Source organism: Dermacentor albipictus, chromosome 2 (assembly GCF_038994185.2).
Source record: "Dermacentor albipictus isolate Rhodes 1998 colony chromosome 2, USDA_Dalb.pri_finalv2, whole genome shotgun sequence".
Classification (NCBI taxonomy): Eukaryota; Metazoa; Arthropoda; class Arachnida; order Ixodida; family Ixodidae; genus Dermacentor; species Dermacentor albipictus.
Genome location: NC_091822.1, coordinates 167,454,786 through 167,466,810, shown reverse-complemented (window position 1 = coordinate 167,466,810; position 12,025 = coordinate 167,454,786). Strand labels below are relative to the sequence as shown.

At 49.9% G+C, this 12,025-nt stretch overlaps 1 protein-coding gene across 1 annotated transcript in view; it reads right to left on the bottom strand.

The window, feature by feature from the left end:
- The window catches only part of LOC139056283 (rab effector Noc2-like), a 96,476-nt gene that overhangs the window by 27,565 nt on the left and 56,886 nt on the right, over window positions 1-12,025 (bottom strand). The window contains exons 4-5 of the mRNA XM_070534385.1: window positions 11,721-11,850; window positions 2,872-2,958 (exon numbers count right to left, since the gene is read on the bottom strand). Of these exons, the coding sequence (XP_070390486.1) occupies window positions 2,872-2,958; window positions 11,721-11,850 (217 nt within the window). The remainder of the gene's footprint in view (window positions 1-2,871; window positions 2,959-11,720; window positions 11,851-12,025) is intronic.

Here is a 12,025-nt window from a genome sequence, read left to right as displayed (position 1 = left end):
AAACCAGACAGGGATAGACAATCCTGGGAGACTTTAATGACCAGCTCGAAGGAAGATGACCAAAGAGAAGTCATCCGCATGGCCCTGGACACCGCTGAGCTCCAAGGAGCATCAGCCAGCTGAACGGGGAGGAGTAAGCCGAGGAGACAGGAAGACTCTTGCCTCCTCGGGGCTCTTTTTGCGGGTGCAAATAAACGTTATTATGCGAAACATATTACGAGGGCTCAACCCAGCTCCTCAGGCGCGGCGGTGACCATGAAATCACGTGACACCGTGACGTCACGACAGAGGAGAACCGGCGCTCCAACTCCCGCCGTCGCTCGCGGCGTCGCGCCCCGCATCGGACGCGGTGCGCGTCGAGCAACGCAGCGTTCGGCGCGACAACGAAATGTGCGCCTGAGCAAGCGCCGCACGCCTGAGCCGACGTTATGCGAAGCATATTACGAGGGCTCAACCCAGCTCCTCAGGCGCGGCGGTGACCATGAAATCACGTGACACCGTGACGTCACGACAGAGGAGAACCGGCGCTCCAACTCCCGCCGTCGCTCGCGGCGTCGCGCCCCGCATCGGACGCGGTGCGCGTCGAGCAACGCAGCGTTCGGCGCGACAACGAAATGTGCGCCTGAGCAAGCGCCGCACGCCTGAGCCGACGCCGACGACACCGGCTTTTCTGCGACACGAGCTCCTTAACGCTGTCGCGTTAAAATAAAGGCTAGTATGCTTCGCATCCTGGGCTTAACCTTAGCTAAGCCACAGCCATTTTTTCTCTCTCTCTCCAACAGGTTCAAGCAGCCGTGTTTCCGACGAACACGTGTCGGCTCCGGCTGCTGGAATCACCGTCGGAAACTTTTCGGATGCTGTACTGATGTCGCGAGTAGTCGCACAACGTCGAATATCATCGTTCGAGCAAACGTGTGTGCAAACATGGCGAAGAGCCCACCGAAAATGAAGGTCAACAAAAGCGAAGTCTTTTACTGCTTTGTACTGTAAACAGGACGGGGCAAACTGTCGCGACCCGACTTTCGTAAGTAAATTTTACCTACGCGACGCGACCCACGGGCCATTCGTCTCAAAACGCTATAGCTCGCGCTAATAGTGGTAAGGCTGTTATACTTTTGTACTATGCATATGTCGGTGGCCTAATCAATGAAGAAAAAAAAAGCGTCAGCGGCAGAGCGCCGGGCTAGTGCGCTCGGAGACCGTTTCAAATCCCACCATTTGACACACATTTATTTATCGGTCTTTCTTTTTTATGCGAAGCATATTACGAGAGCTCAACCCAGCTCCTCAGGCGCGGCGGTGTCGCCATGAAATCACGTGACACCGTGACGTCACGACAGAGGAGAAGTGGCTTTGGCTCAACTCTTGCAAGACGGGCTTGGTGGGAATCGAACCAGGGTCTCCGGAGTGTGGGACGGAGACGCTACCACTGAGCCACGAGTACGATGCTTCAAAGCGGTACAAAAGCGCCTCTAGTGAATGCGGTGTTGCCTTAGAAACGAGCTGTTTCTAACGCTCAGGCGTGCGTCGCTTGCTCAGGCGCACATTTCGTTGCCGCGCCGAACGCTGCGTTGCTCGACGCTCACCGCGTCCAATGCGGGGCGCGTAGTCGCTGCGCCGTAGCCCATTGTAATGGCGGGTCGACGGGAACGCTGTCGCGTTCCACTCTTGAAGGCGAAGCAGAGAAACGCATGAGTTGTTTCTTCGTCTAGCCGAACCAAATATAGCCAAGCAACAGCAGTTCACCACGCTAAACAGTGGTTCAACAACTAAAATAAAGGCTAGTATGCTTCGCATCCTGGGCTTAACCTTACCTAAGCCACAGCCATTTTTTTTACTGTGACAGCTTGTGTTAACCGCCCGCCGAATCTACTCGGCTAGACAGACGACGACGACACTCCAAACCCCTTTTACTTTACTTACTAATTTACTTACGATAGGCAAATAAACCTTCGCTTCGAAAGCAGAAGGCGCACGGTACCATAACCGCTTGCGACCCAACTTACCACGCGGGCCAGAGACCATAGCTGGAGGGCGCCGGTTCTATCTCGACCAGATATGCCTTCCTTCAGTACGCTTCTTTAACACAGGACTCCACTTATTTCGGTTAGTCCTTACCCTAGTCGTGAGTAGCGGGCCATGCTCTTCCGGCCGAGCTGTACCCTGTTCTGTTGGCGAACCATCACTACTCCTCTCCTTAAATGTGGCTGTACGAGTGTTATTTCTTCGTACCTCCTGCTCAGCATCATGCTGAACCTCGTGCTCAGCGCCAGAACACCATATCTGTTTAGCCATCTCGGCGGACACTCAATTGTTTTTGCCGTCACCTTTAGAGACCCTTGACTTCACGAAAGGCAGTCAACCTGGCCGCCTTTACTTCCTTCTAACGACTGCCTCACTCGTCTATCATTATTACAACGAAGTCACAAAAAGAAAAAGAACGGCGACGTTGCGGGATTTCTTGATCTCAATAAGCCGGTCACTACAAGGTTCGGTTATAAATGCTTGAGTACTCGCTACAGGATTCGAGAATATACACTTTGACCCGATTGTCTTGAGTCTTCTTTAGCGTCCTCTTTGGCGCGTTTTCTGTGGTTCGCATAAGCAGCGATTCCAGGCGTAGTCTTGCCGGCGTGTCCCTACCTTCCCGTTACGATGAACCACGTCCCACGTTATCGCCTCGTCCCAGTTACTTTTTCCTTTACATTATTTCGCAACTTGCCGTATGGATGATGCTTCTACCTGACCAGGCACTGTTCCGTCGAAGCCTTGATTACTTCTGTCTTCCAAGCGATCAAAGAAGCAACACCTCAAATACGCGCCACGTAGAGCCGCGAGACAACAAAAGAAGGAAAGCCTATCACCACTCACCTCTCGGGTCTCTGAGCAAATTTTGCATAGCCATATTTGTTCCTTCTGGGCACCGTATGTGTCCACGCTGCACTTGCTGCACACAGCCTGCGAGAAATGAACCCAACAAAATACACAAAGAAGAACGCGTGCATGAAAGGACAAGCGAAGTCACCATTGCAGCGTGGCGAAGAGACTGCGTGACAATCCCATGATGGTTATAAGTACCCGGAACCTGCGTCCGCGGTGGACATTCGACACCTTTTGAGGCTGAGCCATTGTAATCAGAATATCTGGCACAATTAAGTTGTTCAAGGACGCCAAAGTAAACCTAGATGTTCCAAAGCACTACGCAGGTTGTAAAACGGACAGCAGATGCGCTAACTCATTGCTTTCGTACGTGCATCACATCGGGATGCATGGGTTTATCTTATGCACTTTTGTTGTTTTCTTAACTACGTATATGCCTTGTGCTGGCAAATTCTCCAGATAAAAAATAAAGGACACCCAATGTATCGAGAAAAGAAGGCCACGTATATGTGGCCCTTCTAGCAACACCTGTGGTTAGTTCGCGCTCAAATTTCGCATGGAGGTAGAATTTCTGAATGCGTTTCGTTTAATACCATGTCGGCAATTCATTCTCATTCAAAAAAACCTCAAAAGCAAAGGTTTGCATATGCCCTCACTTTTTCGTTTTCCCCCCATCAGCCTTACGACGCAAGCACCGTCCTAACCTAACCCTCACGTTGAAACATTTAACCGACCTCTCTCACTCTCGTCCTCGCCAATAAGAAAAATTATCCGCCCTCGCTCACCCTCATACTGAAAAGGCTACTACTATTCTCTTACCTTCCGTTTCCTACAACTTTCAAATAAACCATTTGCTTGACCCGCGAGTTCCGTTTACTACACTGATTGTCTAGTGTCGCTCCTATTGTCAAAACGTGCCACGCTGCTTTGCTTTAGGCGCTTGGCTATAGGTAAGCAAAATAAACGGAGCTCACTCAGACTCACTCAGAAATCTTTTTTTTTTCCTTTCCTTTCTGGACTTTTTTTTTTTTTTGCTCACAGCCCGCTCGGACTCAGATTCAACGAAATTCTACTCTACCAGGTTCACTAGGACTCAGGCTTGCAAAAGTTATAATCAGCGAAGCTCATTTGGACTCAGACTAACAAAAATTCTATTTAGTCACGCTTACTCAGACTCACGTTCACCAGAATTAAATTCAGCCAGGTTCGCTCGGACTAGCTCAGTCAGACCCAGAAAAGTCTTCTTGGCCTCAGAGCTCAGACTTTCTCTTTAATCGAACATATAGATGATAAAAATGTCTTCATACCAGGCTAATATATGAGGAATGTAGAGGGATAAAAAACACTAATAATTTAAATATGAGTATCACGAGAGTTGTTAATCTACAAGAAATTTTCTTATTTCTTGTTCATCACGATGTGTTGTAAGAACTAGATTTGGCAGTGCTGGATTTAGTTCGCCTAGACATTATGTGTGCAAAAAGGGATCTTTAACCAATATGCAAATTTTTATTTGTTTTTTTGTTTTTTGTTTGTTTGTTTGTTTGTTTGTGCATGCATGCGTGCGCACACGCTTTTGTTTCTGCGGCGCATGTGCTTTTTTTTTTGCAGTCGGGATAGATCACAGTTCCTTCTTTCCAGCACTGTACTAAACTAAGGCATGCCTCGTAAACAAAAGTTTTTCCTGCTGCGTCTGTGCGCAAAGAAGCTTGATTGTACGTAATGTCACTTGTCCATGATGTACTACAGTACCGCAGGAGGTCCAGCTCGCTGTAATTCCTTTTGAGGCGTCGGTCATAACGCCAGGCGTTGAGAATTTCTGAAGTCCTTTTTGGTTCACGAGATCAACCATAGTATCGTCTGTGACACTATACATGTACCATAAGTTCAGATGTGCAATTCCAGCAGGTGACACTGCTGACAACTACATTTGCTGTCAGTTGCGCTAAACGCGAGCATAAAACACGGATGATGGAGGCGTAAACCGTAGTTGTGGCACAGAGCCGCGTATTCCGGTGCTTGACTTTATTTTTTTATGCACTCGTTGCCGTCCTACGCCGCGAATATAGCTTTGTTTTTCTTTGTATTTAGGTTCGTTAGGTTTTGTGTTTCTGTTTAGGTTCAGCCATTTATGACTCTAGTCAGTTAAAAGTGGGCTTCAACGTACATCTGTGCTAGAGAGACTTCCTGCCAGCGCGCTTGAAAACTTTAGGCTTTAAACCCGCCATGCATATGATCTGAGTGACTTTTATGCAGTTCATCATTATGAATGGCATTTTCCTCATTTACCCTCAGATCGTTACCGCACCCTCCCTCGCCCTCAACTCAACCTCACCAATCTTCCCGAATGCAATCCTCACTTCACCAGATGAGGGTGAGACGATGTGATGAGATGGTGAGGTGGGTGCGATGAAATGGTGAGATGAGAGACGGTAGAGATGACGGTGAGATGAGCGCAGATGAGAGTGAGGAAGGCCCTCGTGAGGGTGCCCATGTATGGTCACAAGTGCGTGTTCTATGAAGCGGTGAGGCACGGAAAGAAGTAATTTTACTCGACGAAGAGAACAGTGGTGCCCTCTGTCAGCGTAGCGTCGAAGCAATGGTTATGCCGCATATCCGTGTAACCGTGATCTCAGAAAACTACAATGGGCGGGGTCACGCGCCATAAATTTTGAAGGCTGCGCGGCACTGCCACTATACTCTGTTGCGAAGAAAACATATATATCCTTACCATCTCGTTAAACATCTGTGATCCACTACCCTGCCGACCCCGAGCCATTTTATTTCGCAACACACACACACACACACACACACACACACACACACACACACACACACACACACACACACACACACACACACACACACACACACACACGCACACACACACAGACACACACTCACACACACACACACACACGCACACACACACAAACACACACACACACACTATGGTCCCTAAAACATGCACACACTCAGAACGGGGAAAACAGACACAAGAAAAAAATAATGGCAGCCGCTGAAATGTGCATGCTCAGAGACTCGGAGACCGCGCGACCACCGATCTCAAAAAGAGCAGCGCAGATCGTTCCGGGCGTAAGCGAATATCGTCGACGCTACAGCTTCTGTTCTTCTCCTGTCAAACGCACTCGCACAAGCGTACACACGAGCAGCTTAAGCACGCGCAAGGACTCGGCCACACCGCAAGAGCTCGCCTTCATACGAAGACCGGCGCAACGGGCGGAAAATATCCGCTCCGCAATACCGCACCTCGCTCACCCGTAGATCGTCCCTCAGAGGCAGCCGTCGCCATTTATTAAGCGAAACTCCCTTTGTAGACTCGTCTCGAAAGGCCGAGAGAGACGCCCCTAGGGCCGAGATCGAAAGGGGAGGAGGCGTTTTCCCGCCCACGCGCACACCTGTGGGCTCGCCGTCGGCGTCCCGATGAATTGCGCTACAGCAAAACGGCCGGCGCAAGCCTTCTTGGCGTGCGAAAACGCGCAGCTGCTTCCCCTGTTCGAGCGACTGGCAGGTGTACCTTATGCGTGGAGACTCACTCGAACGGCGGACGACTATCGTAACAGTCTTTCTTCATTCATTTCCTGCGATGTGTTTTATTATTTTCACCTTTCTCGTTTTCGGCGGCTCAGGGTATATACTTGAGAGAGAGAGCGGTATTCGAAAAACCGATCCAATTGTAAAGAGCTTACTCTACCCCCCCCCCCCCCCTTTCGTTCCCTCTAGAAGGACGAGAAAGAAGATTCAAACGTCTCAGCAAAGCAACCGCACGCCGTGCGACTGGTCGCTAGCACTATTCAGACGTCAGGAGAGTGCGCATTTTTTCCCGCACTCGGTGATTGAACCGAATGCGTACAGCAGCAGACGCCGCAACAAGTTGCGTTGCACGGCGCATGGCCCAGGAACAATCGTGCGCGCGCTGAGACTTAAGAAGACCGTGCATGCGGACACCAGAGATGAGACAGAGGCAAATATATACAGAGAAGGAAATACACGTAAGAATAAAAAATGGGTTGGAGCGCATGCGGAAGGCATTACCAGATCATGACCGGGGGCTTACCGCTGTCGTTGAAAAGAAAAGTGCCACTAACATTGCCACTGCATTCTACAGGTGCTAATATATGGGTTGGAAACTCGGAGGTTGACAAATAAGCTCGAGAAAATGTCAAGGACCTCGCAAAGAGTGACGGAGGGGAAAATGTTAGGCGTAGCGCTAAGAGCTATTAAGACACCGGTGCGGATTATAGAGCAAACGGCGGCAGCCGACATTACAGTTGAAATTGAGAGAAAGAAAGTGTCCGACGATTGCGATTTTCCATGACGCGAAATTTGAGCGCAGCTCGGTACGTGTTTTCATTTCGCGATATCTTGAGGCAAGCAATCTGAGACCGAAATCACCGCACCGACGGGCAGTAGGCCAGTGCAGTCAACGTATAGAGGCTATAGAAAGTTCTAGAGAACCTTTCTAGCCTCTATAGTCAGTGCCTTCGCAGAGGGAGGGGCAGGATGGGAACGCCGGCGTGATGAGCGGCATCGGTGCCAGCTGTGGGAGAAGGTGACGACGGACGCGCGAGCAGTGGCACGACCGAGTTCGCTGGTTACGTCAATGGAGGGACGCCGACGCTCAACTACAGTCTACTAGAGCTCAACCCGTGAACGGGCACCTAATAGCTGCGCTCTAAAATATGCAGCCATGTAATGTAATGGTAGGCCATGTAATGCGTAGAGTAGATAACCGGTTGTTGACCATTAGAGTTACAGAATGGGTGCCAGGGAAAAGAAGCACCGCTGAGGACAGCAGGTTATTAGATGGGGTGAAGAAATTACGTAATTTGCAGACACAATTTGGAACCAGTCAGCGCAAGACGACTGGTTACTTGGACTTCAGTAATACTTGGAGATCGCTGGGAGAGACATTCGTACTGCAGCGGACATAAAAATAGGCTGATGATTATGATGATGATGATGATCGTTCGGATCGGCCCACGAAAACGGTTAGAACTCGTAAGAAATAGCGATTAGTTCCCAAAAAAAGCTGAACGCCTAAACAAAAAAGATCAGTGGCGATTTAGTGGTAAATGCGAGATAAATGCTTTAGCATTGCGTCACACCTCTCTGAGGTCCCACATCTATGATTTAAACCGCATTCACCACGTTGCAAAGTGTTGTTCAGGAGCTTACTAGACATATGTCCTACCTCTTCGAGGAGCGAAGTGCAACTACGGTGGTCGTTGACCCGCCTCTGCCTCTCCCCCTCCTCACCCCCCCCCCCCCCCCCACACACACACGGACGTCCTTGTGAGCTTTCCCAGCCCATCTCTACTTCTACCACTTGACCGGCTTCCCACACGTACACTTGGAAATACTTCACGTACGATTAATCTCGCGTAGAAGACAAAGCGAACAGGGAGCAGATTGCTTTTGGAGCCGGGCGAGCTTCGGTATGCAAGGTAGATGCTATTGCATTCAAACACCAAGTTGCTCTGGCCTTGACCGAATCGTTCCTCAAAGCTTTCGTTCTTTTTTATTCTGTTTTACGTGCGGCGCGCTGACATTTCATTCACAGCGGGCCCCTTTTATATAAACTCTTCAAATTCAGACAATTCACAATGGTAAAACGATATTAGGGCTAACATTTTAAAATAAATGTTATTACTTACGCTGTGCTATTACAGGACCTGCACAGCGTGCTAAAGGTTTCAAAGGTGCCAGAAATTTCGGCACTTCAAATTTCTATTCCGACAGAAACTGAAACATTAAAATTCACTAAATGGACACGACGAGACATCAGGGATGCGAGTCCTGCTTTCTACAGCGACAGCGGATCGATGTCCGTAGACCAAAAACCGTGGGCCGATCCCGAAGATAGTGAAATACCGTGCCGACACGCGGCGGAGATGAAGCAGGCTTCAAGCACTCCGCGAACTTGCAAGAATAAGCTTAACATCTTTGGTTCAAATACAACCCGTATCAAAAAAAATTGGAGGCTTAGCCTTAGCGTATCCTTAGCGTTTGGAGGCATCTTGACCGCATACACGCCCGGCGCAAAGACGCTGGCGCGGTTGCGGGCACAGAGACTGACGCGACGGCGGGCGCGCGCCGCTTCATCCCTGGCGTGACGTCACATATCACGTGATGCAGCGATGGTGGCGCCGCCGCCGCGTCGCGCGCGACGGCGCGAACCGAAGCGTGGAGGCCTCCGCCGGGCGACGTCCGACGGCGCGATATGAGGCCCCATCTGCAGCCGGTGTGACGTCATCACGTGACGTCACATCATGTGATCTCACTTCAGGGTCAATGGTAGCCACCGCCGGGAGGCGACCGACGGCGCGATATGAGGCCCCATCTGCAGCCGGTGTGACGTCATCACGTGACGTCATGTCACGTGACCTACTTGAAGGCCACTTGAAGGTCACTTGAAGGTCAGTGGTGGCCACCGCCGGGAGGCGACCGACGGCGCGATATAAGGCCCCATCTGCAGCCTGTGTGACGTCATCACGTGACGTCATGTCACGTGACCCCACTTCAGGGTCAATGGTGGCCACCGCCGGGCGTCGCGCGAAGGCCCGAAACCTACGTTAATATGCTTCGCATAATATTAACCTGTTAAGAACAGATGCTACACTTTGACCTGCGTCGGCCATGTCTACGTTCGCACCGCCCTCTCTTTGTCGGCGTTCCAAGCGCTCGCTTGTCTCCTGTCCCATCCTTCCGCTCCTTGTTGGAGGTGCCGTCGAAACGTCCCACGTGTCTAGTTTCTTCTGGCTCCTTAGGGCGGCGGGCCCGTCCCCCACGCGAATGTATAGACCGTTTTTTCGTAGGCGCCGCCATATTGTGAACGCAGTGGCGCCGCCTATGAGCAGCGCCATACTGGCTTGGGTGAAAGCGATCTTTCGCATGGCAGGTATACGCTCGGCGGCAGTTTCTGGCGTTTGTTTCCGCGGTCGTGTGGTCTGTTTAGCATGAGGTGCGTGTTTCACGTGGAAAACGGTTCTGTAAGACGTGCTGAAGTGGTTTAAGGAGTCATGGTCGGAATTTCTGCTGGCGTTGAGGTGGACGGAGCATGCAGCGCGATGTGTGCGCACAGGCATATTCATGCCTACAATCAGCCTCGGAGATCACTTGCGTATTTCTGAATGTTCCAATCACTAATGTGACCTTATTGCAGTATTATCCTCTATTTCTGAGCTGTGATTTAGGAGCCATGAAACATACGCGACGATCGTAACAGCGTGAGTGTGGGTACCGTTCTGCTACGATAGGAGCTGTGATGTTTTACTTTGACAAGCGTTCAAACTGTTCGCTGCAGGTTACATTGCGTGACTACTGGGTTCGATGGATGAGGTTTCCGCCCCTGAATAAAATAGTTTTGGCAAGTGATAGCAGCATACCTTATAGTCTGAATTACGCTTGTCAAGCAAAGGGACCGCTTACGAACTGCGCGAGCGTTCTAAGCAGTGGTAGGTGCTGGATTATATATATCTTTGTTCTATATACACCGCATGGTCCAAGCATACGGCATCAGCGGTTATATATTTATAAACGTTCTGCGGCATGACCCTGCGAGGCCCTATTGCGGCGTTAGCCCGTTTTCTCTTGCTTTTTCGAGAAGGAGGATGATAACCGAATTTCTTTTTCGGTTGTGTTCGTTCCGTTCTCTACGACGCGCACACACGTATTACGGAAATTTTGTCCTCAAAAATAGGCATCGCATTCTTTTCATGCGATCCCTCATATATTATGGCTGTATGCAGGCAAAAAATGCTATGCCAAAGCGCACAGCTTACATATGTACCATGCTGGTTCACCAACCGCAGTGATCGCTGTGTTGAGCAGCGCCATCGGCCTCATGCAAGAAGGCTACCGTAGACATATGGTAATTTGAAGCCTACTAGACTTGAAATGCGCGAGAACGATGCCGGTGCATCACAAATATTTGATTGCGCCTGCCGCTTAGATGTTTCGTGGTATCCTTAGGTTGGCCGTGCACGAGCATGCGCTCTTATGCTTCATGTTTTGCTCCTTACGCCAAGCGATCAGATATTGAGCAGATTTACCATTTCATGCTGTTAATACAGATACACCAGTTTTTTTTTTGTTGAATTAAAACTGATAAAAGCAAAATAGTTCACAACACATACACACACCGCGACTGATAATGTGCGTATAGCGCGGCTGATGAAACGCGTCACATTTTTGCGCCCCCAAAAGATATTTCCGCCTACTGTAGTTACCGATGCACCGAAAGGCTTCCCTGATGACCTTATATGAACGGACATGGCGTAAATTTCCCAAAGTACCATCTAAAACATCTCAAAATCGTTCCGCAGCATGCGACAGCAATACTTCCAAGCTGCGCCGCGCCGGATCGCCCAAGCCAGAGAGGAGGAAAGACTCTCCGCGCGCCCTATCCTCCTCGCCCGATGAAACGGTCTATACAAACCTCACGGTAAATGAGTCCCTACCTATGTTCAAAATTCTGTGTCACCTCTGTGTCGTATGCAGAGTGGTCGTCCACCTCCACAGAGTGCTATGGCTCATTATTTTTGACGGAACGGACTGCGCTCAAGATTCAAATTCCTCTTTGCTTATAAATAATGAAGTATTCCGCATTCTGTTCGATATTAGGAAGTAGTCGTTTTTTCTAGAGTATTCGCATTGATATCCTATTCGGAAGTTATTCGAACATCCATGCTCACACGTAACGTCAAGTGGTAAAGGGGACAGCGGTAGTTTGGTGCAGGTATAGAACAAAGAAAACAGCGTGCCCACGGAGCATCGTGCGCTTTCAAGACGCCGCGGCGCACTCTGCAGCTGCCCACCTTCCTGCAGTCGTAGCACATGAGCGGAGAACCACTGAGCAGCCCGAACTCGTTGGCGCATAGCACGCACTGGCTCGTGCCGTTGCCCAGCGCGTTGCGCTTCATGTTCTCCAGCCGGTCAACCAAACGCCTGCGACGCGCACGAGAAAAAAAGAAAAAGCTCGTTATAAGTGTTCAGTCATCAGAGGTGCGATGACCGAACACCTTTATTTACTTATACATTGCATAATTTTACACTGCTGCACTAATTAACCATTTTGTACCAAGCTTGTTAACCGACGGTCCGGCTGAAGTCGTTTGACTTT